Source organism: Chionomys nivalis, chromosome 14 (genome assembly GCF_950005125.1).
Source record: "Chionomys nivalis chromosome 14, mChiNiv1.1, whole genome shotgun sequence".
In the NCBI taxonomy this organism is placed as follows: domain Eukaryota; kingdom Metazoa; phylum Chordata; class Mammalia; order Rodentia; family Cricetidae; genus Chionomys; species Chionomys nivalis.
The window spans coordinates 24,877,780-24,905,532 of record NC_080099.1 but is presented as its reverse complement, the minus strand read 5'-3'; the positions used below and the strand labels follow the sequence as shown (position 1 = coordinate 24,905,532).

General features: G+C 41.0%; 1 protein-coding gene across 2 annotated transcripts in view; it reads left to right on the top strand.

Moving 5' to 3' along the window:
* The first annotated feature begins 793 nt into the window (after positions 1 to 793).
* Positions 794 to 27,753, top strand: part of Dctn4 (dynactin subunit 4) — a 29,889-nt gene continuing 2,929 nt past the window's right edge. The window contains exons 1-13 of one of the 2 annotated variants that reach the window (XM_057788727.1): positions 794 to 941; positions 2,894 to 2,964; positions 6,552 to 6,730; positions 9,509 to 9,552; positions 12,616 to 12,723; positions 14,156 to 14,176; positions 14,549 to 14,622; positions 15,000 to 15,112; positions 15,385 to 15,494; positions 21,062 to 21,135; positions 23,584 to 23,638; positions 24,598 to 24,705; positions 27,163 to 27,260. In XM_057788727.1, the coding sequence (XP_057644710.1) occupies positions 807 to 941; positions 2,894 to 2,964; positions 6,552 to 6,730; positions 9,509 to 9,552; positions 12,616 to 12,723; positions 14,156 to 14,176; positions 14,549 to 14,622; positions 15,000 to 15,112; positions 15,385 to 15,494; positions 21,062 to 21,135; positions 23,584 to 23,638; positions 24,598 to 24,705; positions 27,163 to 27,260 (1,190 nt within the window). In that variant the 5' untranslated portion in view covers positions 794 to 806. The remainder of the gene's footprint in view (positions 942 to 2,893; positions 2,965 to 6,551; positions 6,731 to 9,508; positions 9,553 to 12,615; positions 12,724 to 14,155; positions 14,177 to 14,548; positions 14,623 to 14,999; positions 15,113 to 15,384; positions 15,495 to 21,061; positions 21,136 to 23,583; positions 23,639 to 24,597; positions 24,706 to 27,162; positions 27,261 to 27,753) is intronic. The other variant, XM_057788728.1, reaches the window with a different exon arrangement.

Sequence of the window (27,753 nt, the reverse complement as noted above, 5' to 3'; positions counted from 1 at the left end):
TTATGTATACAGTGTTCTGCCTGCATGTGTGCCTGCAGGCCAAAAGAGGGCACCAGATCTCATTACGGATGAGTTGTAAGCCATCATGTGGTTGCTGGAACTTGAACTCAGGACCTCTGGAAGAACAGTCAGTGCTCTTAACCTCTGGGCCATTTCTTCAAGCCCTAATGTCAGACATTGAATACCCTAGGACGAGCACATGGTGGCAGGCAGCATGGGCCTGTCAAAACGCTCTGGGACACATGTCACTTTACGCATCCACGCCTTGATGTATACAGGAGAATACAGTTGATTCACGGACCTCCTGTCAACTATTGATTCACCGTTCCCAGCACGTAGACCTATTGCTAACTCCTTAAACTTAGAAGTGAATGGTATGGCCAAAGCGCGGATCTTAACTAAGTTTGAAAAGAGATAATGTGGTACGCGGCAAGAGCGTCAGAAGAATAAATGTGCCGTTGTAACTCTGCTTTCCAATTAGGATGGAATATTAGCCTGGACGGTGGAGTAGGAGGGGGCCTATGTGAGAAGACGAAACGGTAGCCTTACTTTCGGAAGATGCAAAGAGCACTGAGCCTGTCTGGCCTTGCACCAGGTCAGAGCGTCTCGAGGAGGGTCCCAGCGGCCAAAGCGCCCGGAAATGGACCCAAACCCGGAGAAGCGCACGCGCACTGAAGTCGAAAAGCCCCTCTGGGTCGGCTACCTTACGTCAACGTCTACGTGGAAGACGTAAGGAACGCGGGGTGGGAGACGCCGGGCTGAGTCACGTGACATGTGCTCCGGGCGTTGGCTCCTCCCTCCCGAAGATGGCGTCCCTGCTGCAGTCGGAGCGGGTTCTCTATCTCGTCCAAGGAGAAAAGAAGGTTCGGGCCCCGCTCTCGCAGCTCTACTTCTGCCGCTACTGCAGCGAGCTGCGATCGCTGGAATGTGTGTCGCACGAGGTAACTGGGCCATTCCGCGGGGACTGCGCGCCGGGGCGGGGGTGCTCTTCCCTGTCACTGCGGCTGGCGGGAAGTTCCGCCGGGAGAGGCGGGGAAATCTTGTATCTAGTTTTCCTATTGGCTAAGTGCCCCATCATTCATCTGAGTTTGCGATTTCATTTGCTTGTAAATTGTCACTTAGGAAAGGGGCGGCCCCGGGTGGGGCTGAGCAGATCCTCTTGTTCTAGAGCTGCCTGTAGCTGGACCGGTTTGCCCTGGACTCTGGGGTCCACTGTGGGACTTGAGAATTGAGACCCGAGAGATTGGTTGGGGGCTGTCTAGCACAAGCCTCTGAAAAGCAGAGAAAACTTTTCTCATCGTTAGTGGAAGGAGGGCAGCCGTTCTCGCTCGTGGCCCTCCCTTCTGGGAAGGCCTGACCCTCCGTTAACCAGAACCGGGCCCTGTCCAAACAGCTGACCCGGTTTCCTGAGCCAGGCCAAGGACTGAAGCGAGAAGGCTGGGATAGGTTGACTTGAGTAGAAAACACATAGCGTAGTCTGTGGTCAAAGCAGCTCAGAGTTCTCTTCACGGGCCCAGATGGTCATTGAAATAGAATTGTTCAGTTTGAAAGTTAAAAGGCACCTAATAACCAAGTCCCAAACCTTTTGCAGCTTTTGACAAAAGTTGTTTATCTTCTGCACTGCTGTTGGGAATCTTACAGTCTGGTGGAAAAGCCCGTAGAAATGATGGCAGCTTTATTCTGTATTTAGCTGTGTGACAAAGGCTTTGCGTAATCTTTCCAGATAATGAAGGCCAAGGCTTGGGTTTGGGAGGTTTTGGATGGGGTGGGGGGTTGTTGAGTCAGGGTCTCATTAAGCCCAAGCTCACCTCAAGCTTACTGTGTAGCCAGTGCTGGCCTTTAACTCCTGATTCCCCTGCCTTCCCCTCCCAAGTGCCAGGATTATAAGTGTAATCCACTATGTCCAGCTATTGAAGGTGCTTGTTGTTGTAAAAAGAAAAAAAAAAAAGAAGAAGCCGTATTGCAGTGACGGTGACCCAGGCTTATAATCCTAACACTCGGAAGGCTGAAGCAAGAGAAACACTGTAAATTCAAAGCAAGCATGGGCTGCATGGTAATTTCTAGGACAGTCGGCTACAGTGTGACTTCTCACGAGCTTTCTCAAGGCTCACACCCCTCCCCCAAATGGACAGGTTAAGAAGCAAACACAGAATGTTTCCTGTAGGTCACAGAGTCGCTTAGAGGTGGGAAGGAAGATCTGTATCAGAGACTAAATCCTGGGAAGAAATGCTTGTGAAAACTCACAGAGATCCACCTGCCTCTGCCTCCCCAGCGCTGGGATTAACGGCGTCCGCCCAGCTAAGAGTTATCTTACTTTTTTAGAAGATGTAATGTAGAATGTTTTGCCTGCATGTAAGTCTGTGCACCATGTACATTCCTGCTGCCTGTGGAGGTTGGAAGAAGGCTAAGGGTGAGCCACCACATGGGTGCTGAGAATCTACTCCCAATCCTCTGCAAGAGCAGCACATGCCCTTCTCATAAGCCACCTCTTCAGACCCAACTTAATGTCTCTTAATGTCTCTGCTGGGTTATTGTAGGGAAATCAAGCCAAACTCGATGGGAGGCTGTTGACCACGGCTTTATATTTGCATTATTTATTGATTCAGTAGACCATAGATAGAGTTATTCATTTGGGAGCTTTGACCTATCAGATAGACAAGTCTTGGACAGCTGACACATAAACCTTGGTGATAGGGAACAGAAAATACGAGAAAGGAAAAGGATTAAGAGAGGAAAAAATGAAAGACGACTACAGACAGGTAATTGCTTAGTTGGAAACAGTCCAGGTGTTTTTGTCTGTTTTCCCCGGGTCAGTAATTTCTCATCTTCTGGTGAGCTGCAGCATATTTTAATAATGAATTTCTTTCTCTCTGATATTTTTATTTCTTCATAGGTGGACTCACATTATTGTCCCAGCTGCTTAGAAAACATGCCATCAGCTGAAGCCAAATTAAAAAAGAATAGGTAAGACCTGGGCAAATCTTTCTGTTTCCATTTGTAGGCACTAAGGCCAAAAGGGTCTTATTTCATAGACCAGACCTCAAATTTTGTTGTTTTTTTTTTTGTTTTTTGTTTTTTGGGGTTTTTTTGGGGTTTTTTTTTTTGTTTTTTGTTTTTTGAGACAGGATTTCTCTGACCCTGGCTAGCCTAGAGCTCTCACTCAGTAAACTAGGCTGACTTTGAACTCAGAGATCCACCTGCCTCTGCCTCCCGAGTGCTGGGATTAAAGGTATAGGACACTACTACCTGACTTTAATTGTTGGGGTGGGGTTGGGTTTCGAGACAGAGTTTCTCTTTGTAACCATCCTGACTGTCCTAGAACTCTCTTTATAAACTAAGCTGGCCTTGAACTCACTGAGGTACACCTGCCTCTGCCTCCCAAGCACTGGGATTAAAGGTGTGTGCCGCCACTGCCCAGCATTGATTTTATTTTTTAATAAAGTGCCTTTATTAGAGAACTTCTAAGAATTGTTCTGAAAATAGTGCAGTCTCCTCCCCCTTTGTTAAGAGACAGTATTGATTTAGTTATGTCACCATAGGCTTCTTGTGGTTGGGACTGTCTCTTAGACTTTCATGGTCATGAGGTTAAAAGTACCGAGGGTTCCTGGTGCAGTATCATATAGACTGCCCTTCAGTGTCTGTGATGTTTTTCTCGCTAGACAGGAGACTGGGTAAGTGTAGGGAAGTTAGACTCCCCTCTCAAAGTCTAGTTACATAAATGGTTTAGGACTTTTTTCTTATTCTGCCTCTTTTCTCTATTTACTCATTACTTGTGAATATTTATTTTGTTGGTTAGGCTGTGATATTGCTTTATCTTATTGGTTTTCTCCCTTGTGTGTTCTATCTTTGGCCCTGGAAACTCTTACTTTTCCCCTGAACCCCTGTATCCTCTATCATTGGAAAAGAGAGTGTGTTGTCTTGTTCCATTTATTTGAGCAGTTTCTTACCAGTATAGTACTATAAGGTATTTTAGTATGTATATTTTCTGCCTCTAAGAATTTGTTATTTCTTGAAGAAGCTTGGTTCTTTTTACTGGAGGATATTAAGAACATGGTGACACATGTCTTTTTTTTTCCCTGCTCATGGCTTTAATGCCAGCACATGGGAGGCAGAGGCAGGTGGATCTCTCTGAGTTTGAGGCCAGCCTGGTCTACAGAGTGAGTTCCAGGACAAGTAGGGCTACACACACACACACACACACAAAAGCCCTAGATGCTAGATGTGTTCTTTGCTCCTAGCTACTGCTGGGTTTTAGTTGTGAAAATTCTTGTTTCCCGCCCTATTCCTGTTCATTTGTGGTTGTGAGCCCCTAGTATTTGTCTTTCCTGCTCCAGGAAGTAGCTTCTGAGAATTGGATGCTGCATTGTATGCTTTCCGTACATTCATGTGTCACTTAGCTTTTCAAGTGAATCTGTAAGGTAGGTGGTATTATTTCTCTTATTGAAGACAGCAGTTTATTATTATAACAGATGATCCATATTGTGGAAGACTACAGGTGAAATCTGGATATCCTCGGGCTGTGGGAATGCTGAATGCACCGGCTGTGGTTGCTCACAACTGTAATCCTAGCACTTAGAGCCAGGAGCCGAAGAATCACAAATCTAAGACCAGTCTGAGCTAAATAGACTTTGTTTCAAACAAACAGCAAAAGACACCAGGGTCTAGCGCTCCCAAAGGGAAATGCTATACAATGCATCTCGGGAGAGAACAGAAAGCTAGTGCCCCTTGCATGGTATCTGTTCCCTGCTGGTGCCCCATTCTGACTATGCCCCTTCCCTGGTGTGTGTTCCCTGCTGTTTCAGATCCCTGGCACAGCGGTCAGTTAATTTTCTGAATCCAGTTTCACAGTTGTTTATGTTGTTGAGACTGAGTTTTTTGTCACACAGTACTCTGTCCTCTCTAGCAGCATAAACTATGCCATTCCTTAAAAATCTGTGTCCTATATAGGCATAAAAATGTGGAATCGTAAACTCTACCTAGAAACAGAAATTTTTCTCTGTAGAGGAGGTGGAATTGGGTTCTGATTTCTTACAAGCTTTGCTGATAATTGTTTTGTTTTTAAGTGAACATATAGTACTTCTAAAGTGCTAAACTTTGTAAAAGTACCAGAAAAAAATTATATTTTTCCCCTTGAGAGTCTTTGAATTCCTAACATTTGGACCATGGTTTCCTAAACTGTGCATTGTGACCGTGTACCTAGATGTGAGCACTTTAAAAAGATGACAGAGGTAAAAGGTTTCTGAAACGAAATCTAATTCCGAGTCAGACATGTAGTAAATGAGGTGTTTATGGTGGCATGTGCCCGTGTCCCGTTGCACTACCTCATTCTAACCTTGGCTCTGAACACAGCCTGCGTGTGGGCTTGGCACTCCTGGTGCCGCAGTGGGTGCTGCCTAAAACAGTTGAGACTGTTATAGCTGATGAATTGGAGTTTTTTTCGACACATGCAAAGTTCTTTGCTATAATACAAATATATTAGCTTGATCATAGACAGCAAAGACATTTTTCTACCATCATTCCTCAGCATGTATCAGATTATACTTCTTTGGTTTCTATTGTTTAAGAGTGTTTGCTTTTAAAAGTTGATTTGAGTTGCTGACTTAAGCAGTATTTATTATTATTATTAATTATTAAATAGAGTTAGGGAAGAGTAAACAAAAACCAAGTCTAAGGAAACCTGCTACTTTACAGGCTCAAATTTGAAAATTTCATATGTATACCAAAAAAATTCATTGAATGCATTTTGGCTTGGGATTGGGACAGAATTTCCAGAAATTTCTGAAATTACCCTAAACACACTTATGCCATTTTAGATTACGTATTTAAGTAAAGTATTGGCAAGTACAAAATATCAGCTCTGAAAAGCATTGAAGATTCTTTCTCCTGCATTATCAACTATTTAGCAAAGATTTAATTGATTATATAAAAATAAATATTCACCTTTGTTAGCATACAAATTTGCTTTTTTAAAAATTGGTTTTTTGATACAGGGGTTCTCTGTAGCTTTGGAGCATGTCCTGGAAATCACTCTGTAGACCAGGCTGGCCTTGAACTCACAGATATCCACCTGCCTCTGCCTCCCTAGTGCTGAGATTAAAGGCATGCACCACCACCACCCAGCTGCTTCTACCTTTAATAAATGGCAAATTACATGTATAATAATAAATTGTTTTTAAGTTTTTCTTGACTTATTAACAGTAAATATTTTATTTGTATGCTTGTTTTACAAAAATATATCCTAGAGATTATGTGAAAAACTTCTCAAAAGTAGAAAAACTTGCCGGGCGGTGGTGGCGCACGCCTTTAATCCCAGCACTCGGGAGGCAGAGGCAGGCGGATCTCTGTGAGTTCGAGACCAGCCTGGTCTACAAGAGCTAGTTCCAGGACAGGCTCCAAAACCACAGAGAAACCCTGTCTCAAAAAACCAAACAAAACCAAAAAAAAAAAAAAGTAGAAAAACTTTAAGAGACCTTGAACTAAACCAATGTCTAGCACGTAGTAGGTGCCTGTAAGTATTAGTTGAATGAATGGTTGTATTTGCCGTGTTACAGATGTGCCAACTGCTTTGACTGTCCTGGGTGCATGCACACTCTTTCCACCCGGGCCACTAGCATCTCCACACAGCTTCCAGATGACCCAGCCAAAACCACCATGAAGAAAGCCTACTACTTGGCCTGTGGATTTTGTCGATGGACTTCTAGAGATGTGGGCATGGCAGACAAATCTGTAGGTGAGTGTACTTGAACATGGGGTTTGCTCTGCCGTCAGCTCTGTAATTCTCCATAGACTATCAGCTCCATAGACCTAAGTTGAGAACAGTTGTCAGTAAGTCTTCTGTGCACCCATAGCCTCACATTTATGGATCATAGTTTCTCATCTCAGACTAATACTATTCCGTTTTCTTAGAGTTGGTAAAGTAACTTTTATGAATCTAATGCTAAAGCCAAACTTAATACCATCTATTTTAAAAATATTTCTTGAGCTAGGGATATTGTTTATGAAGCCCTGGTTTCAATTCCCAGAACTACATACACCAGGTATTCTAGCTTGTATATGTAATCTCAGCATTTCAGGGTCATTCTCATCTACCTATGGAGCTCAAAGTCTCCCTGGGCTATATGATATCCTACCTCAAAAACAATTTTTTTTATCTGAAATTTAAATATCCTGGACAAAATTAAAAATGATAAATTTAGAAAAGCAGACTCAGTAATAACAGACTAACCAAATTGAAGAACCTGATAGATCAATTTTAGGAGAGTCAGAAGGAACACAGCAAAGAATTTGAACGGGTTTCATAGCTGAAGATAAAAGTGATCATCTTCAAAGGTGTTCATTTAGCTACAAATTAGGAAAATGCTAATCCTCAAATTTTTTTTGAATCTGATTATATCATGTTAGATACAGGCTAATTCTCAAATACTGTCTGTCATCTTGGAGAACAGTTTGATGACCCCTATTTACTTTTATTTTTTGTTTGTGTGTGCATGCCTGTTTGGAGGCCTGAGAACAACTCTGGGGAGTTGATGCGCTCCCCAGTGTGGATTCTGGGGATTGAACTCAGGTCCTTGGGCTTAGTGCCGAGTGCCTTTAATTGCTGAACCATCCTGCCAGCCTTATTTATTTACTTTTTGAGGCATGTCTCACTCTGGCAGAAAAGGATTAGGTCCCCTGGACTGGAGTTACAGAGGGTTGTGAGCCACCATGTGGGTGCTGGAAATCAAACATGGATGCTCTGGAAGAGTAAGTAGCCAGTGCTCCTACCTGCTGAGCCCTATCTCCAGCCCCATTATCTATGTGTTATGCATTTGGGTATTTTGCGTGCATGTGTCACATTCATGCAGTGCCCATGAAGGCCAAAAGAGGTGTTTGATCTTCTAGAAATGGAGTTACAGACAGTAGCAAGCCTCCACATGGGTGCTAAGAACTGAGCCCAGCTCTTCTGCAAGAGCAACAAATGGTCTCAACTGCTGAACTTTTAGTTTGTATTTTATTTTGTTTTTGTAACCCAGGCTGATCTTGAAATGTTGATTCTTGGGTCTGCACCAGGCCCCCTGAGTATGCATTAGGGATTCCAGTTTAGTATTTTTACAGGATTCCCGTGTGTACGGACAAGTGGATCTCTGATTATTGTGCCTTTTCTTGGGCTCTTTTCCTTCTGCTTATTTGTTTTGTCGAATTCTGATGTGTTAGTTTTTGTTTTACGTTATTGTACTTTCTTTTTATTATTAAAAAAAATTAAAGAAATGGCGAATCTTGTACCTAAACCTCCAGTGTTTTGGGATCCCAGACCTGAGCCACCACACCTAGCTAGTGTGTGTTTTCTTTATTATCTGTCACACATAAAGCATCTTCAGCAAAATATCTACAAGTCTTTTATCCTTTTTTAAGAGACAGGGTCTCATGCCCAGGCTGGTCTTGAACTCCTGTTCATCTCACCTCCACCTCTTAAGTGCTGGTATTATAGACACATACTACAATATATGGTTCCTTTTGCCCACTTATTGTTCTTTGTGTGTGCAGGTGTGTTTATAGTTTGTTTTCCTGTTGAAGAGACTTTAACCTAATCCAGCTTTGGCTAAAATCTACTCTGTATACTTATAGACATGCAAGTTTTAACCCTTATGTTTCAGCCTATAGTCTATGTCTCAGGTAAGTTCCGTACATTTTTTAATGGTCAAGGGTTTTGAAGTTTGTATGGGTTTGAGTTTGGGGAATTTTGTTTTGCATGTGCAGATCCAGTTGCTACAGCACTACTTGTTCGGAATTTGGATCGTGCTACAGATGAGAGCAGGGTTTCCAGATCCTGCCTACTTCCTGAGTTGATTCCTGTCTCTATCACTGTGTAACTTTAGATCTGTTAGCCATTCTGAGCTTTGAATTTCTCATCTATAAAATGGGATCAATCAGAATGCCTTACCTCAGAACGTATTATGAGAACAAAAAAAAAATATGCTCTGTGCTCCATTTCAGGTGCCTGATGCAGACACCATGTGTGTATTCTTGGTGCGCTGAGGGTCAGCATCACCCTCATTATATTTAAAGAAATAATGTTGTGTTGGGCTTGATAGCCTAGGCCTATGGTCCTAGCTACTTGGGAAGCTGAAACAGGAGGATTACAAACTCGTAAGTTTGTCTGGTATACAGAACAAGGCCAGCTTTGGCAACTAAACAAGATTATGTCTCAAACATTTTAGAAACAAGATTGGTGAGATGACTCAGTGGGTAGACGCTCTTGCTCTACAAACTTGACTACCTGAGTTGTTTTTAAGGGCTTGGAATATAGCTCAGTGTAAAATATGGGTAGAGCCCTAGGTTCAGTCCCTAGTACTGGAAAGAAAGGGAAGGCAAAGGGAGTAGGGAAAGAGAAAGGGTATGTGTTTGCTCTTCAGTTATGCTGGTCCATAAGTGTTCTTTTCTTGGAAATTCTATGTTTTTAATTTATGTCCTACAGGTGACAATTTTGAAAATAAAAAGATAAAATTACTGTTCAATGTTTGTTTTCTAGCGAGTGGCGGTTGGCAAGAACCAGAAAATCCTCACACACAACGGGTAAGTACAAGAACATAGGCCACAGAGGAAGAAACCAGAAAGGCAGTGGGTGTGGCCCATTCCTAGAAGTGCCTGTATCTGTGCTGTGGGTCAGTTACTCACAAAGAGGCTTTAAGTCGGTGCCACCTCTTCTCTCTTGACTGAAGTCATGGAAAACACTTGTAGTTTTGGTTCTGTGTTCCAGTTGTGTTTCAGAAGAGGATTGAAATAACTTTGTTGTTTTCTTCACATGCCCAACAGTAACTAATAAAAGTTTCGCTCACTATCAGATACTCTTAGAAATACGAGCACATAGACCTTTCAGTCCTAGAGACACTAATAATTTTGAAGGTGCCTTTGGACCAGTAATGACTTCCTGCAGAAGCCTGATAGAGCGCTTTTGCAGTATGTGCTGCAGTTGGCTTTTTAACCCCTGCATTAGAACAGTGTGAGGAACTTATGATCTGTTATCAGCATGCACACTGTACTGTCCAGGTGAAAACTAAACAGGAATTTACAGTTTTCACCTATAACATCAGCAAAAATTAAAAATGCTGAAAGTGTCCAGAGTGAGAGTGTAGGGAAATGGTTTTCTCACATGTATTGTGTGTAGTATGGGTTGATACAGGTTTCTGGAATTCTTTGTTGTGTGTACTTCATAGATGCTCACCTACAGAAATGCATGTATATATGAACAAGTACTTGCACATAGCCATATGTGTTCGTGTGTGTGTGTGTGTGTGTGTGAGAGAGAGAGAGAGAGAGAGAGAGAGAGAGAGAGAGAGAGAGAGAGAGAGGAGTGTGTCTGATAGGGAAGGGAAAAATTCTCTCCGGGTAAAGTAGAAACTGAAGTAAGTAATGGTAATGTGAGGGAGAATTTGTGCCTTGTCAACATTTCTTGGAAATTTCAACTAATGAGATCAACGTGAGCATTGTGCTGCTGTCTGGAGCTGCTAGACACAGGGGAAAGAGTTGAAACAGGCAAGCAGCCTTTAGGTGGAGGAAACAAAGCGTGTAGTAGCTGAGAGAGTGGTTGAAGTGGAGTGTGGTATCGGCAAATGGAGAAGGGTGTTGAGAGTTGACCTTTTAGACCAAGAAGTTTGAGAAACCTTTAAATGTTTAAAAATAAGGAGATGACAGGATCACATTAATGTTAAAAAAAAAAAAAAAAAAAAATTGGCCGGGCGGTGGTGGCGCACGCCTTTAATCCCAGCACTTGGGAGGCAGAGGCAGGTGGATCTCTGTGAGTTCGAGACCAGCCTGGTCTACAGAGCTAGTTCCAGGACAGGCTCCAAAACCACAAAGAAACCCTGTCTCGAAAAACCAAAAAAAAAAAAAAAAAAAAAAATCAATTGCATGGGCTGGTTGAGAGTACTGGGTGATCTTCCAGAGGACTTGAGCTCAATTCCCAGTACCTACATGGTAGCTAATTACGCTCTGTAACTCCATTTCCAGGGTGTCTTAGTTTGGTGTCTATTGCTGTGATAAAGGCCATAACCAAAAGCAACTTGGGGAGGAAAGGGTTTATTTCATCTTCAAACTTTCAGGCCATACTCTATCACTGAGGGAAGTCAAGGCAGACTTGCCCTGTGGCTTGCTCATTTTGCTTTTTTATACACCCCAAGACCACCCGCTCAAAGGTGGTACTATAGTACTAGAAAGCAGGGTGTGGTGGGCAGAGAAGTATGGAGCACATCCTCTCGACTCCTCTACGGAGTCGAATGCCCATGCATTCTCTGGTTGAATGTGAAGATTTCATCCCAGTTCTGAAAACCGTGTAATCAGAGAAAACAATGTGGGTCCTCCCACATCAGTCATTCGTCAAGAAAATGCACTACAGTCTTGCCTACAGGCAATCTGATGGAGGCAATTCCTCCCTTGACATCTCTCTTCCAAGATAACTAACTTGTATCCAGTAGACAAAAATCTATCCCAACCAGGACATAAGGGATCTACCACCCTCTTCTGGCCACCATAGGCACTACACATATATGATTCATAGGCATACATGTAGTTAAAACAACCATGGACATAAAGGAAATCTCATTTAAAAAAAAATATTTTGGGGGCTGATTAAAGAGGACAAGAGTGACACCAGAAGACCATTTATGTCCTCCTGTAAGAAATGTTTAAATACCTTTTAGAACATTTGTTCTATGCCATGAGGTCCAGCCTTTGAAAAGAACAAGGTTGGTGTGTTAGTAATGGACAGAGAGGTAGATCAGATGTATGGGAAGTCCATTATACTTGGAATGAAAAAGAATAGATATTTTATTCCCTTTTAGATGAAAAATAAAGCACTTTGTGGTTTGGAGCAAGTTCTATATCTACACATGAGTATTTTAAAGTGTATTATATACTTATGTTTCTAAAGTGTGTCAGAAAGACATAACTGGTAATAGCAGGTACCTAATTGAAAGGAAAGGCTAGGGGACTGGAGAGGTGGCTCAGAGGTTAAGAGCAATCACATGGTGGCTCACAACCATCTATGAGATCTGGTGCCCTCTTCTGGCCTGCAGGCACACATGCAGGCAGAACACTGTATACATAATAATAAATTTTTAAAAAAAGGAAAGACTACCTTCAATCAAAGGATAAGGCAGAGTAGTGTTTTATTCTTTGTGTTTGTATGTTTGAATTGTTATACTGCTTTATGATGAAAAATGAATTAAAAAGTGACAGAAGGCTGGGTGTGGTAGGCAGTGACGTATGGAGCATGTCATCTTGCAGATGTAAGAATTTCATTTCAGTTCTGAAAACACTGTTATGAGGGAAAATTCCCTTTACAGAAAAAGGAGGGAAAAAATAAAACTTGCCCACTTCATAACTTTCCTTGTTTCTTTTCTTGTTTGTTTGTTTCTTTGTTTGTTTGTTGAGACAGAGTTGCTTTGTGAAACAGTTCTGGCTGTCCTGGAACTCAATTTGTAGATCAGACTGGCCTCAAACTCTCAGAGATCCACCTGCTGAGTGCTGGGGTTAAAAGCACGTGCCACTACCACCTGGCTTATTTTACTTCTAGTCAATGCAATTGATTGATTTTGTTAGTCTTTTCATGAGACAAATAGAGTCTTTGATTTCTTACAGATGAATAAGTTGATTGAATATTACCAGCAACTTGCTCAGAAGGAAAAGGTTGAACGAGATCGCAAGAAACTGGCACGGCGTAGGAACTACATGCCTATGGCTTTTTCGGTGAGAATTTGGCATAAAGATATTTTGCAAGGCCTGTAAGGCATCAGAATAGTGGCCATTTCAGAAAATGGCCAGTGTCCTAGATTTCTGTAGTTGGTATCAAAAACAGTTTCTCACATACAGACGTAAGCCCACGGCTGTGCTTTTGTATGTCATTAATTTTATTTAAATTCCTTGTGTTTTAATAGGGTCGTCTATCTTCCTTCATCGTTCCATTTTATGTTTATTCCTACTAAAAGTTACTGCTTAATTTTTTAGGCTATACAAACTGTTGAGTACTTTTGCATATTACAGAAAGATAGAAAAGACAGTGGTGGGGAGGTAGATTTTATTTGCCTACCATTGCAGTATTCCTCTGGCACCCTGATTTCCCAGTTCTAGTCTTTGTTTATATTTTGACACCTTACCACTCACCACACCATCCTCATTTTTGTTTTGTTTTGTTTTGTTTTGTTTTTGTTTTTCATAACAGGGTTTCTCTGTAGCTTTTTGGAGCCTGTCCTGGAACTCGCTCTTTAGACCAGACTGGCCTCGAACTCACAGAGATGAGTCTCTGTCTCCCAGGTGTTGGGGTTAAAGATGTGCACCGCCACTGCCTGGCCCCATCCTCATTTTTTTTTCAAGATGGAAATCACTGGCACGTGCACAGTATTTGTGGCGGTGGTGGTGGTGGCACTGTTGCTGGGGTTGAACCTAGGACCTGGCCTCTGTAGGCAAGCACTCCCGCTCTGACTACATCCTGAGCCTTACACAGTACGTTTGTGTGGTTAAATAAGCAGAGATGCGCACAGGCGGGGTTGTTGGTAGAAATGGTTTGTGGATGTCGTTTTCTTCTAGTTTATAATTATCAAACAGAAACAGGATTGGGAGGGATTCTGAGGGGTTTTTGTTCTCCTGCAAGTTTCATTTGTTCTCACAGAACAGTTCCTTTTCCTTGTACCTGCTTGAGCCCTAACATGTTGACACTGAATAAATAACATGGTGTGACATGTCAAGCACTGTGATAAATACATAATGTATATCATTTTATTTAATCGCCACAACAGTCCCATAAGGTTGATAGTATTCTCCCATTGTACACTTGAGGAAATGAGATCTGGAAGGTTAAATAACTTGTCATACTGTATCTACTGGACAATTTGTTAAGCCACTAAAGACATAATGATTGGTAGGATTCATATAGAAATATATAGATGTAAGTTTAGTTAAACATTAACTAAAGCACCTACACTTAACCAAAGTGAATGTTCCCAAATAGTCCAGTGCCTGATCAGCATATCCACGCCTACATATTAGGACAGGACTTGGAACTAAATGCTCTATCCTTCCAACCTTCCCATATACCTGCTGGCTGTATGCATTTGCTTTTATCTTATGCTTCATTTTTTTTTTTGTCTCTGTTATAACCTGCTGCTATTTGGGGGCTCTACAGCAACACACTATTCATGTAGTGGTAAGTTCTTTTATGATTCTTGCTAACCCTGAAGAAGTTAGCAGATGGTCATTGTGTGTCTTAGATACTTCACATAGTTCTTGCCTGAACCGTAGCTTGGACGTTCTTAGACTAGTGTTAAAAGCTTGTGTGTGGTCCACTTTACTGTCCTACTGTAGTTTTAGTCTCTGTGTTGCTTATTCTAGGAATAGAATAGTAATGTGGGTTATAAATAAAGTAGATTTTGAGTAGCTTTTTGGTTTTATTACTTTTGGTTTGTTTCAATTTTTGCTTATTTCCCTAAGCTTCTCATGCTGTCCTCCCGTTTCTTGTCTTCAATGAATAAGATGTATAAACTGGCCTTTCTAATAGCAATTTCTGAACTTTGTTTAGGACAAGTACAGTCTTGGAACCAGGCTTCAGCGACCACGAGCTGGTGCATCCATTAGTACACTTGCTGGACTTTCGTAAGTTTGGACATTAAGTAACTGAGAACAGCAGATAACAGAATGCATGTTTAAAGGGGTATCGAATTTTTTTTTTTTTTGGTTTTTCGAGACAGGGTTTCTCTGTGGTTTTGGAGCCTGTCCTGGAACTAGCTCTGTAGACCAGGCTGGTTTCGAACTCACAAAGATCCACCTGCCTCTGCCTCCCAAGTGCTGGGATTAAAGGTGTGCGCCACCACTGCCCAGCGAATTTTTTTTTTTTAAGCTACCAATAGGAAAAAGAATCTTAGACTTAAAAAAGACCCAAACTGTAAGATACTCTATGTTAGAAGATTACTTCAGTCTTTGATAAGGACTTTGAATGGACCCTTAGGAAATTATGACTTCTCATTTTTTAGCCTTAGAGAAGGAGAAGACCAGAAAGAGGTAAAGATTGAGCCTGCTCAGGCTGTTGCTGAAGTGGAACCTCTGCCTGAAGACTATTACACACGACCAGTGAACTTAACGGAGGGTAATTTCATACGTTCTTCTGTTCCTGCTCTCTTCTCTGGCTGTGTATGCTTTGGTTCCAGCATGCCTCAGGACTTGAGATTTTTAATAAAATCTTTAGGAAAATTATGTATTGAAAATAAATTAGATATACTCATTTAAAGAACTTTAAAATATCTTTCAATACTGTTCATTTTGGCATATTGCTTCAGGTAGCATATTTCGTTGCCTGCTTACAAGTCTGATTTTTAAAACTGACTGTGAACTAAGCCTGATTTCTGCCTTTCTTGCTAGTGACCACCCTTCAGCAGCGCCTCTTACAGCCTGACTTCCAGCCCGTCTCAGCTTCACAGCTCTATCCTCGACACAAGCACCTTCTGATCAAACGGTCCCTACGCTGCCGGGTAAATACTCTTTCCTGTAGAGTTGCCATTTGTCCAAGAGAAAAGCAGATAAGAGTAGACATGAGTGATATCTGGCCATTGTAGTAATTACAGAAAGCTCAGAGAGCACACCACATGTTTGGACATTATTTTAAATGGTTTCAATATAAACTCAATCCTAATGACTCTGAAAGTTGTTCCTGCTCTACAAATATGGAGGCTGAAGTACCTGAAGATTAAATGTGTAACGTAAGCCCATAACAGAATAGCAGAAGAACGTAAGGCTTTTAGGGTATACAAGTAAACCACTAATACAAATTAAGCAATTTAAGAAAAATCAAGAAAGAAGAAAAACCACAAATTTCACCTCTAGGAATGTACAGAACAAACAGTAGTTTCTTGGATAAATTGTAAAAACAAACTAACAATATGGAAGGAGGAAGTCTTTTAGATTCCATCCTGTGATGCTGTAGACTCTCTATGATCAGTTCTACATTGCCTGAATGATACAGTGAGGTACCCACTGGTTACACGTCACTGCCAAGTGCTTGAAATGTGAAGTTAGCTGAGAAACTGACTCCTAATTCGTTTAAATAACCATATATAGCTAATGTTATCAAATAATGCATCTCATGATTGAAGTGATTTAAAGGTATACAAACCAAGCATAATTTGTATACTTAATGAAGATCCTGATCCAGACAAAGTATAGATATAAAACTTGTATACAGAGGCTGGAGAGATGGCTCAGTGGTTAAGCACATTGCCTGCTCTTCCAAAGGTCCTGAGTTCAAGTCACAGCAAACACATGGTGACCCACAGCCTCTGCAATGAGTTCTGGTACCTTCTTCTGGCCTGCAAGCATATACGTAGACAGAATATTGTATACATAATAAATAAATATTTTTTAAAAAAAAAAAAAAAGCCAAGTGGTGGTGGCACATGCCTTTAATCCCGGCACTCGGGAGGCAGAGACAGGCGGATCTCTGTGATTTGAGGCCAGCCTGGTCTGCAAGAGCTAGTTCTTGTAGCTACAGAAAAACTACAGAGAAACCCTGTCTCAAAAAACCAAATAAAATAAAATTGTATACAAAAATAAAATAAACTTGTATACAAAAAGAGCCTAGGGAGGCAGGGAAGGAGAAAGAGGGAAAAAAAATTTATAAAATCCTAGGAATTTAAACATTAGCAGGATTTCTTTATGTTATTAAAGTATTAGTCTTTTTTAGGAACAATTTTTTTTTTTAATATTCTCATCTTTTTGGAGATGCATGCTAAAACATCTATGGATGAATGGCATAATGTCCAATGGTGATCATAAAACTAACTAAGAATGTAGAATGAGCATATAGCACAAGCTTATCAGGCTCAGATGGTTCAGTGTGTGAAGGCACATGCCTTTAAGCATGATAACCTTTGATCCCTGGAACCCACATGGGAGAAGAAGACGTGTGCCCATACTCACACTGATTATTTCATTAAATAAGAAAAAGAATGTCCAACTAAATACATTGAACAAACACCACAACTCGTTTCTATGCTGATTAGAAACAGAAATACAAGAATTCAGAGAGAGTTAAAGTGCAGGTAGAGCTGGACATAGTGGTACAATGCCTATAACCAGCTCCTGGGCATCTGAGGATCTTCACTTCAAGGCCAGTCTGAGCTGTACAGCAATAAAACCCTGTGTCAAAATGCCAATGGCTCAGGGTAGAGCTCAGTGTTAACAGTGCTTATAGCACACACAAGGTCCTGGGTTTGATTTGCGTCAGAAAAGAAGAAGGAACAGTGGAAGTTGTACAAACATTAAGTTTATTTTTCTATTTTTCGTTTTCAAGAGAGTGTCTCAACATGTATCTCCGGCTGTCCTGGAACTCATGTAGACCAGGCTGGCCTTAAACTCACAGAGATCTGCCTTCCAGGTGCTGGGATTAAAGGCGTGCGCCAGTGTGCCTGACTGTCAGACACTGATTTCTTTTTAAAAGTATCTTTTTTCCTTTCCTTCGTCTTGGTTTTTAAGATAAGGTCTCTATGGAGTCTCAATTGTCCTGGAACTCACCGTGTTTTTAAGATAAGGTCTCTGTGGAGTCTCAATTGTCCTGGAACTCGCCGTGTAGATTAAATTCACGGGTCTGCCTGTGTCTGCCTCCCTAGTGCTGGGATATAAGGGTATACAACACTGTGCCCAGTGTCGTATTTCACTTTTACAAAGGCTCAGCTCACAGATGATGTAACAGTCAAAATTTATAAGTACCAGATGATAGACTCAGAGTACACAAAGCAATATTTGAGAAAATAGACATATAATTTGGAGATATTTTGACATATATTTACCTTAGAAACAGAATGAACATAAAAGTCAGTAAGGAAAGATTTGGAACCTTTAGCAAACCTGACCAAATAGATGTGTATACAAAACATTACACCTAACATCTGTACAGTATAAAGAGAGCACTCTTAAAAATTGACTGTATACTGGATAATAAAGAAAATCTCAGGGGCTGGAAGGATAGCTCAGCAGTTCAGAGCCCATATTTGGCAGCTCAAAACCACCTGTAATTCCAGCTGCAGAGGATTCAACATTTTCTGGCCTCTAGGGGTACTTGCACTTACCTGCACATATCCAGACACTGTAAGTAAAGCCATCCTTAGATATATAGATGTCTGTGTAGCTATACAGAGTTACAGAAATAGTACTTACACATAAGAGAAGTTAAAGTATTAATATCTTAGCATCTATTTCCAAAAGTTATAAAAATAGCAGCAAAATAAATTCAGCAAAATATAAGTAAAAGCAGATATTAACTATATTAAGGAATTAAATAATGCAGAATACAAGAGAAAAATCAAAAGTTGATTCTTTAACAGACATTAGTAAAAGTAAAGTTAGTATGTAAATTAATACAGATTTACATAGATGTTGTATATAGAATACACCACTAATATAGTAATAGCTACTCAAAATAAGCAGTTATTTTTTTTCTATCAACTTTGCACATTGCATAATATTGATTATTCAAAGTAATATGCTACTATGGTATATATTGTTTTATTTTTTATTGATATTTATTGAGCTCTATATTTTTCTCTTCTCCCCTCCCTGCCTCTTCCCTCCCCGCTTCAATCCTCCCCTAAGGTCCTTATGCTCCCAATTTACTCAGGAGATCTTGTCTTTTTCTACTTTCTACTTCCCATGTAGACTAGATCTATGTAAGTCTCTCTTAGTGTCCGCATTGTTGTCTAAGTTCTCTGGAATTGTGGTTTGTAGGCTGGCTTTCTTTGTTTTATGTTAAAAAAAAAAAAAAAAGAGTGAGTACATGTGATAATTGTCTTTCTGTGTCTGGGTTACCTCACTCAAAATAATGTTTTCTAGCTCCATCCATTTTCCTGCAGAATTCAATATGTCATTATTTTTTTTCTGCTGTGTAGTACTCCATTGTGTAAATTACCACATTTTCCTTATCCATTCTTCGATCGAAGGGCATTTAGGTTGTTTCCAGGTTCTGGCTATGACAAACAATGCTGCCATGAACATAGTTGAGCATATGTTCTTGTGGCATGATTGAGCATCCTTTGTGTGTGTGTGTGTGTGTGTGTGTGTATTATGGTATATATTTTTAAATACAAAAGGCAGAGTAAGTTGGGCAGTAGTGATACATGCCTTTAATCCCTTTAATCCACAATAAAGGCGGGTGGATCTCTGTAAGTTCAAGGGCCAGCCTCATCTACAGAGTGAGTTCCAGGATAGCCAGGGCTGCACGAGAAACCCTGTCTCCAAAAAAAAAATACAATTTAAAAAAACATTAATGTTTGATAATTCTGGCTTACAAATCACTGGGGAAAGACTAGACTATGAAACTTTGCTGGGTGGCAGGTAAGCATATAGTTCAGTTGATGGTGCACTTGCCTAATGTGCATGGGTTCAGTCCCCAGTACCACAGAAAACTGGATGTGGGCTACGTGCCTATAATTCCAGTATTCAGGAAATAGAAAGAGAAGATTCATAAGTTCAGGGTCATCCTCAGTTACATAGCAAATTCAAGGCCAGCTCAGGTACATACATGAGACATTATCTCAAAAAAAAAATTTTTTTTTTATTAGGAAAATTGGAAACATAAAAGGCAAATAGGAGGAGAGAAAATTAGAATTGTTCATATATGATGTCTGAGTAAGGGATGATTTCACAAACAAGGCAAGCAAACAACAAACATTGTACAGTTGGATCTTCTACCACAGTAACAGTAACATTTGTGTTCATATCCCACAGAAAATCTGTAAACAAGATGTACAGAGACTGAGAAGAGCCATTCATAAGGTGTACGGATAATGAAGGATCTCTAGAATGGCAGCAAGGGGAGGTATAATATAAAGCAAGCACAGGGCACATGCCTACAATTCCACCATCTGGATACAAAAGCAGGGAGTGGCATATTCTAAGACCCTCTGTCCAAAACCAAACACGGGGTAACCCAATATAAAAATAGCGAGTGACTGTGGCAGAGAAAACTCCTGTAGTTAGTGAGCATGAAAGACACTTGGACTTACATGGTGATGACAGCAATGTGTATTAAAACTGCTTCAAGATGCCATTTGATAGTCAGCAGATAACAGAAATTAGCATCTTGGGAGTATCTATCAAAGTAGTAAATGGCTTTCCCATTGATTTACACTTAGGAAATTTTCTTACACATTTATGCATTGGAAATTGACTCATATCCAGTACTCATTGCTGCTTTACTTATAGTCACAAAGTGATTGAAATATTCTAAATATCTCAGTTGTCTGGTTAAAGTTACAGAAATTACAGTGGACTATTAAATATGAGGTTCCTATGTGTGCTAGGATAGAATTCCAAGATTAATGTAAAATGGAAAGGGCAAGAGAAGGTATAGACTTCGCTTTTGTATTGTGAAAAAAAAAGGTGATACCTGTTCACTAATGTATCTAGCCTGCCCTGTGCAGATTGGCCCTGCAAAGAGACACAAGGAACACACTAGTAATGTACTCTGTATAACAGAAAAAGCTTTGTACTACTTAAACTTTGTGTTTGTTTGTTTGTTTTATTTTTCGAGACAGGGTTTCTCTGTAGCTCTGGAGCTAGCTCTTGACCTTGCTCTTGTAGTAGACCCCTGCCCCTGCCTCCCGAGTGCGGGGATTAAAGGCGTGCGCCACCACCGCCCAGCTTAAGCATATTTTTTAACCAGGTTATATAGGTCATTGGATTTATGTCCTTGCATTCATACAGATCTCCGAAGTGACATAGGTTATTTCTCCTTCTTGGGTTTCATTTTAATCATCTGTTAGGAGAGAAAATTAACAATTGTGTACTTCATCTGATGAAGTCAGTGTAGTGTTTGTCTTAAGTTGTTTACACAGTCTCTCAGCACTACACATGTGATAATTTGTGATGACCCAAATGTATTCTATAAGTTTTGCTTATTAGTACCATAAATTCTGTTATAAAAGTTACAGACTTTGTGCAGGACAAAACATAAAATTCTAGTAACTACTTTCTTTCTGCATTTAATGGTTCTGTGAATCTTCAGAGTATATTCTTCTTTCCCTCTGACATGTACTTTTTATTTCAGAAATGTGAACACAACTTAAGCAAGCCAGAATTTAATCCAACATCTATCAAATTCAAAATCCAACTGGTTGCTGTGTAAGTATTTTGGGTTGTTGATTGAGGTTTTATGAATCTTTTTCAATGTGGTTTATCTTTTTTAAAAAATCTAAAAAAGGAAAAGAAAAATTACATCAGGAGAGTCTTTCTGTTCCTCTTCTGGTTTTGAATTTAGTTGAACAGCATGAAGTCTCAAGTACATCTATAAATGTAGAATCAAGGCTGTGCAGCCTGAAACTGTGGCACGTCCTGGAATCCCAGCCTCTGAGAAGACAGAAGCAGAACTGTGTTTGTTTGTATCAGTGACAGAGTGTTGCGATGTGATCTCTGGCAATATGGAATTACAAAATATCTGACTTTTTTTTAATTAAATATAAAGTATAGCAAACTGAAGAGTACTCTGAAATAATGTTCATTTTACTTCCTGGTTCTGCTAACGTTTCACTGAATGGAGTAAATTAAGTTAGAGTTAACTCACTACAGGTTGTCAGTCGTTGTGTATTGAAAAAAAAGATGATTAGGCAGACATGTTGAGGGAGACAGCAGAATGGCTCCATGGGTGAAGCACTGCTGGAACAAGCTGACAGCCTGAACCCAACTCCTGAGAGCTGTGCAAACGTGGAAAGAAAACCACTCTCTAAGCTCTTCTCTGATCTCCACACACATACACACAATAGTAGTTTGTTTTTTTAATTTAACTGGGCTTTGTGGCACATGCCTTTCATCTCAACACTCAGGAAGCAGAGGCAGGTAGATCTCTGAGTTTGTGGACAGATTGGTCTACAGAGCGTCAGCCAGAACTATCTGATAAGTGTTTTGTTTTGACTTTTTTGAGACAGGGTTTCTCTGTAGCTTTGGAGCCTGTCCTGGAACTTGTAGTAGGAGGCCACTTGTTTGTTCCTGATGCCCAGACTCCCGAAATAACCACTCAGAAACTGTATTAAATAAATCACTGCTTGGCCTATTATCTCTAGCCTTTTATTGGCTAACTCTTACATCTTAATTTAACCCATTTCTATTAATTTGTGTATCACCTCGTGGCTGTGGCTTACTGGCAAGCTTCTGTCTGGCCTCTGTCTCTGGCATCTACAGGGCATCTCTCTGACTCCACCTTCTTTCTCCCAGCATTCAGTTTATTTTTTCCCGCCTACCTCTATTCTGTCCTGCCAGGCCCAAGACAGGTTCTTTATTAACCAATGTTATTCACAGCATACATTGGGGAATCCCAGACCAGGATGGCCTCAAACTCACAGAGATCCACCTGTCTCTGCCTCCCAAGTGCTGGGATTAAAGGCATGTACCACCACTGCCCAGCATGGATTAGACATTGTTGATGGATTTGTTACCTGTATATATTGTATATAGTCATTCTACTTGTCAGTAGAGTATGACCCTCTTAATCTCAGGGTCATGGGTTTAGGCCCCACATTGAGCACCAAAATGTAACACAAATAATAAAAACCCAGAGACAGATATTGGGGTTCAACACGAAGATCAGAAAAGCAAAGCATCCAAGCCGCTTACCTCTACTAAGGCTTGGCAACTGCAAACTAACCAGTAAGTCTCTCTTTCCTCGCATTTTATATTCCCTCTAGTGCTGGGATTAAAGGCATGACTCCCTAGTACTGGGATTAAAGGTGAGGCACCACCACTTGGATTTGTTTCTGCACTGATCTTACACAGCCCAGGGTGGCCTTGAATTCACAGATATTAATCTGCCTCTATCTCCGAAATCCTAGGATTAAAGGTGTGTCCCATTACCTGACCTCTAGTGGCTTTAGCTTTGCCTCTGGTCTTCAGGCAAGATTTTTTTTTTTTTTTTTTTTTTTTTTTTTTTTTTGGTTTTTCGAGACAGGGTTTCTCTGTGGCTTTGGAGCCTGTCCTGGAACTAGCTCTGTAGACCAGGCTGGTCTCGAACTCACAGAGATCCGCCTGCCTCTGCATCCCGAGTGCTGGGATTAAAGGCGTGCGCCACCATCGCCCAGCAGGTAAGATTTATTTATTAAAACAAATAATATACCACTACATGACAGAGTTGGAGTGCACACTATGGTAAACACTTGTGCAATACTTACAGTATTGCCTGGCACACAGGCAGTACTGTGTGTGTGGTAGGAATGAAGAATGAATCAGTGTTTACAGCAGTACAGAATGTTAGTTAAGGAGATTGGATCTTATAACAAGCTACCTTAAAAGTGAAATAAATGAGATTCCCTCAAAATTATAAGGAAAACATATGATGTGATACACACAACTATAAACCCTAACCCAACTCTATATATACAGGCTTGAAATCCTAAAATTTCAGGCAGAATCGTTGTTAGTCTGGTTTTGTGTCTCTTACTATGGTGCTACAGGTTTTCGTGTTCTCTTAATGTGTTCTAGTTAACATTATAGTTGCGCTAGTTCATGTGTGGGTTTTTTAAGTTAAATAATAATTTCAAGAGACTTCAGTAAATATTAATACATGTTTTTATTTGTTGGTAGCAATTATATTCCAGAAGTGAGAATCATGTCAATCCCCAACCTTCGCTACATGAAGGTTAGTACCGGATTCATCGACACACAGGCTTGATTAGAGTCGGTGGCCTATGCATGTCTGAATATGGGCTGCTGTGTGTGTAGAATGGGATGCTGTAGGGAAGGTTCAGGGAAAGGGCAGTTTGAAATGATAAAGACTTAGAGACTTTGTCTCTTTAAACTGTGATTCTTGGTCTTGCCAACAGCATGTTGGGTGTGTAAGAAGCATATTACACATTCTGTAAAGGTAGAAGAGTGAGAAAAAGAAAGACAGTGATACTGGTTACCATAGGCAACTATTGTTGCCAGTAGGAGTTTCTCTGTTGATTCAGATATGTGTGCACAGTGCCAAGAGTTGGCTAGGTTCTTCTGTACAATAGCCCTGTTCTTCCATGGGGTTGTCTTCTATGCACTGATGAATGGCTGACTGTTCTACAGTGGCCACTTTGACTCTTGGCCTTCAGGCTGCTCATGGAAAGTTACAGCAGCCCTTTATTTTACCTATCTCAAGTAGCAAATGGCCATATTATCAGGTTTTAGGAATCTTAAAAAAGATTTTATAGTTTTAATATGTCATTTTCCTTCTGCCCTTGATACTACTGACTTGCCTATGGCTACAGTGTTTTTTTGGGGTTTTTTTGGTTTTTTTCCTTTCCAATCCCTAAGCAACAACGAGTGGGACAAGAACTGCGAACTTTAAAATAATCATTTAGATAATAAACCTTTCTCAGAGTTCCTAGGCCTAGTAACTAGAATGTGCTGAGCTTCTTTATTGGATAGCCACTCCAGAAGGTATGTCGCTAACATAGAAATAGAGAGATCAATAACCCTTCTTAGGATGCTCTGATGTAGAGGAACAGGAGATCTGGTTGCTCCGGAGAAAAGGGAGTGATGGTGTGAATCATTTTGTGTAACAACTACGAAAGTGGACCGTAGCGGGAGTATGGCACCTGTCTGAAAGATGCTTTTCTTATTCTCCAGGAGAGCCAGGTCCTCCTCACTCTTACAAATCCAGTAGAGAACCTCACCCATGTGACTCTGTTGGAGTGTGAAGAAGGGGACCCTGATAATATCAACAGCACTGCTAAGGTAAGGGTGTTTGTCTCCTCGGACAGACCCTGACATTGCCTCAGTGGCTCCATTGTCCATGGCTTAGAATAATCCGCACTCTCATTTCTACGTGTGATCCACAGTGTCCTGATTTTATCTTGTCCTCAGACACACAGTCACTCTCTGTCGAGTCTCATTACTCTCACTTGGTCTCGGACAGGATCTTACTGCCTGACCTCACTCTCTTTAGTACTTTAGTACTTCAGTCCTTCGATTTCATCTCAGCCCATCACCTGTGTGCCACCAGACCCTTTGTCCTGCATCAGCTGCTCAGCCTGCTGATCATGTGCAGCTCTCTGACTTGAGGATGAAGTCCAACTTCTTTGGCATAGCTTCTTGGCGGTGGCTGCTTTCTGTTCTTCAGTGTGACCTTCCTCCAGATCCTCACATTTAGCATTTCAGGTGCTGCTACAGGAATGACTGCACTGATGGGTGTAAATGCTCCTGCTGGGGAGCGCCTCCTTCCTGCTCTGTCTTCCCAGTTTAGTTCTCTCCCCATTCAGTTTAGTACTCATTCTTGAGGACTCATGAGATGTCTCCTTTTGGAAACTGGCATCTCTACTACGTTCCCACATTTATATAGAGCACAATAGCAGTGAGTAAATATTAGGATAATTTTAACCGAATGAATGAAATGCAGCTTTTTTTAATATTTTGCTGCTCAGAGGTTGATGGAATTCTTTTAGTTTTGCATATATATATATATATATATATATATATATATTATATGTATTTGTATGTCTGCATGCTGTGAGGTTAGAGGTTAGAGTCCGTTTTCTGCTCTGCCATGTAGGTCCAGAGGAACTAACTCGGGTTGCTGGGTTTGGTGCAAGCACTTTGACCCACTGAGCCATCCCACCAGTTAAGTTGATGGAAATTTTAAGAGAATTTGATGTAATACCAACTCATAATTCAGTGTGATACTCAGCAAGTATTAAAGAAGGAATGCCTGTACCTCCAGTTGTTATTCAAAGAATATCAGTAGAGAATTTCCCGGTGGGTTTTTCTTCTGCCTTTTAATGACTTCATTCACCAGCATCACCTCCAGAAAGCAATGACATATGTCCTCACATTTGTTTTTAAGATTAACAATAATAAGTAGGGCTGGGCGGTGGTGGCACAAGCCTTTAATCCCAGCACTGGGAGGCAGAGGCAGGTGGATCTCTCTGAGTTTGAGACCAGCCTAGTCTACAAGAGCTAGTTCCAGGATAGGCTCCAAAGCTACAGAGAAACCCTGTCTTGGAAAAAAAAAAAAACAATAATAAGTAGGTCTAGTTGAGCTAAAAACGTAAAAGTCTGGATTGTGGATGCAACATTGACCTAGGCTCTAATGTGCTACTGGTCTCTGAGATAACAAAGTATAGACCAGTTATGATATAAGAATCTAACCTGGGCTGGGCGGTGGTGGCGCACGCCTTTAATCCCAGCACTCGGGAAGCAGAGGCAGGCGGATCTCTGTGAGTTCGAGGCCAGCCTGATCTACAAGAGCTAGTTCCAGGCCAGGCACCAAAGCTACAGAGAAACCCTGTCTTAAAAAACCTTAAAAAAAAAAAAAAGAATCTAACCTGTGCTCCACAAGCATAAATATAGATAAATATACCCAGGGTTCAATGTCAGAAAGTCATTGTGTTTTCAGGAGGGAAAAAGAGTAAATTGTCTCAAATATGCCAGGAATTATCTTAAAAATAATAGAATAAAGGGTATATGCACTCCCCTTTTGAAGTTACACATTAAAATAAGAAAGAGGACTGGTGAGATGGTTCAGCGGTTAAGAGCACTGGCTGCTCTTCCAAATGTCCTGAGTTCAATTCCCAGCAACCACATGGTGGCTCACAACCATCTATACTAGGATCTGGTGACCTCTTCTGGCCTGCAGTCATATATGTATATATAATAACTCTTAAAAAAAAATAAAATAAGAAAAAGAGAAAAGATGCAGTGCAGCTCTATGTCAGAGCCTGGCTGAATTCCCGTCATTAGTTCCTTCTTCTTGCTGCAACAGAATAACTGGAACAACAAAGTCTTCACAGAACAATCTAATCTTTGCCTGGCAGTCGGAGGACACAGTCATGATGCCTGGCCTCAAGTCAGTTGGTCACAGCGTTTTTTGGCATCTGTCGTAAAGGAACGGGAGATGAAATAAAACCACCTTCAGTCCACAGAATGATGCTACCCACAATTAGGGGAGGTCTTCACCCTACTGAGCCCAATGTAGAAATTCATCCCCATCCATGCCAGTAGGTTGTCTGCCAGGTAAGCATTAGCTATCTCAGCCCCTGTGAAACCAGTGCTCACTTGACTTGTTTCCATTCTTCATTCTCATGCTCAGCTTCCTCAGCAGTGTTTTAAGGCTGTCGGGAGTATAACTGTGTCCAGAAATGTGATGCTCACCTCTGTCTGGATAGTGCTGCTGCAGTCTGTCTCTTTTGTTCTCAGGTGGTGGTGCCTCCCAAAGAGCTCGTTTTAGCCGGCAAGGATGCTGCAGCTGAGTATGATGAACTGGCAGAGCCCCAGGACTTTCAGGATGACCCTGAGTAAGTGATCAGTGACCACAGTCAGCTGATCCAGAAGGCTGGATTTGTCCTTTTTGTGTTGGCTGTGACTAGATGTGTGATAGGAGCAACTTAGGAAGAAAAGGTTAATTAGCTCCAATTTCAGAGAGAATTTTAGTCCATTGTGGCAGGAGAGGCTTCTACAGTGGATGCATGAGGTGAGGCCACAAGCTAGTCACATGTTGCAGAGAACACTCAAAACTGGACTGGAAATGGGAGAATATCCTTCAATGTGTGCCTTTATTCCTCCAGGTAGGCCCCACCACCTTCCAGTTCCATGGCCTCCAAAATAGCACCACGTGCTAGGAGCTGAACATTGAAGACATGAGCTTCTGTGAGCTATTTCAGAGTCAGACCCTAAGGATGCACACTTAGGTGTCTGTTTCTTTGTCTGGGTTTTAAAACTAATTTTTCCCTATTATGTATTATGAAATAATTACTAAAAAGGGCTGGAGTAATGACTCAGCAGTTACGA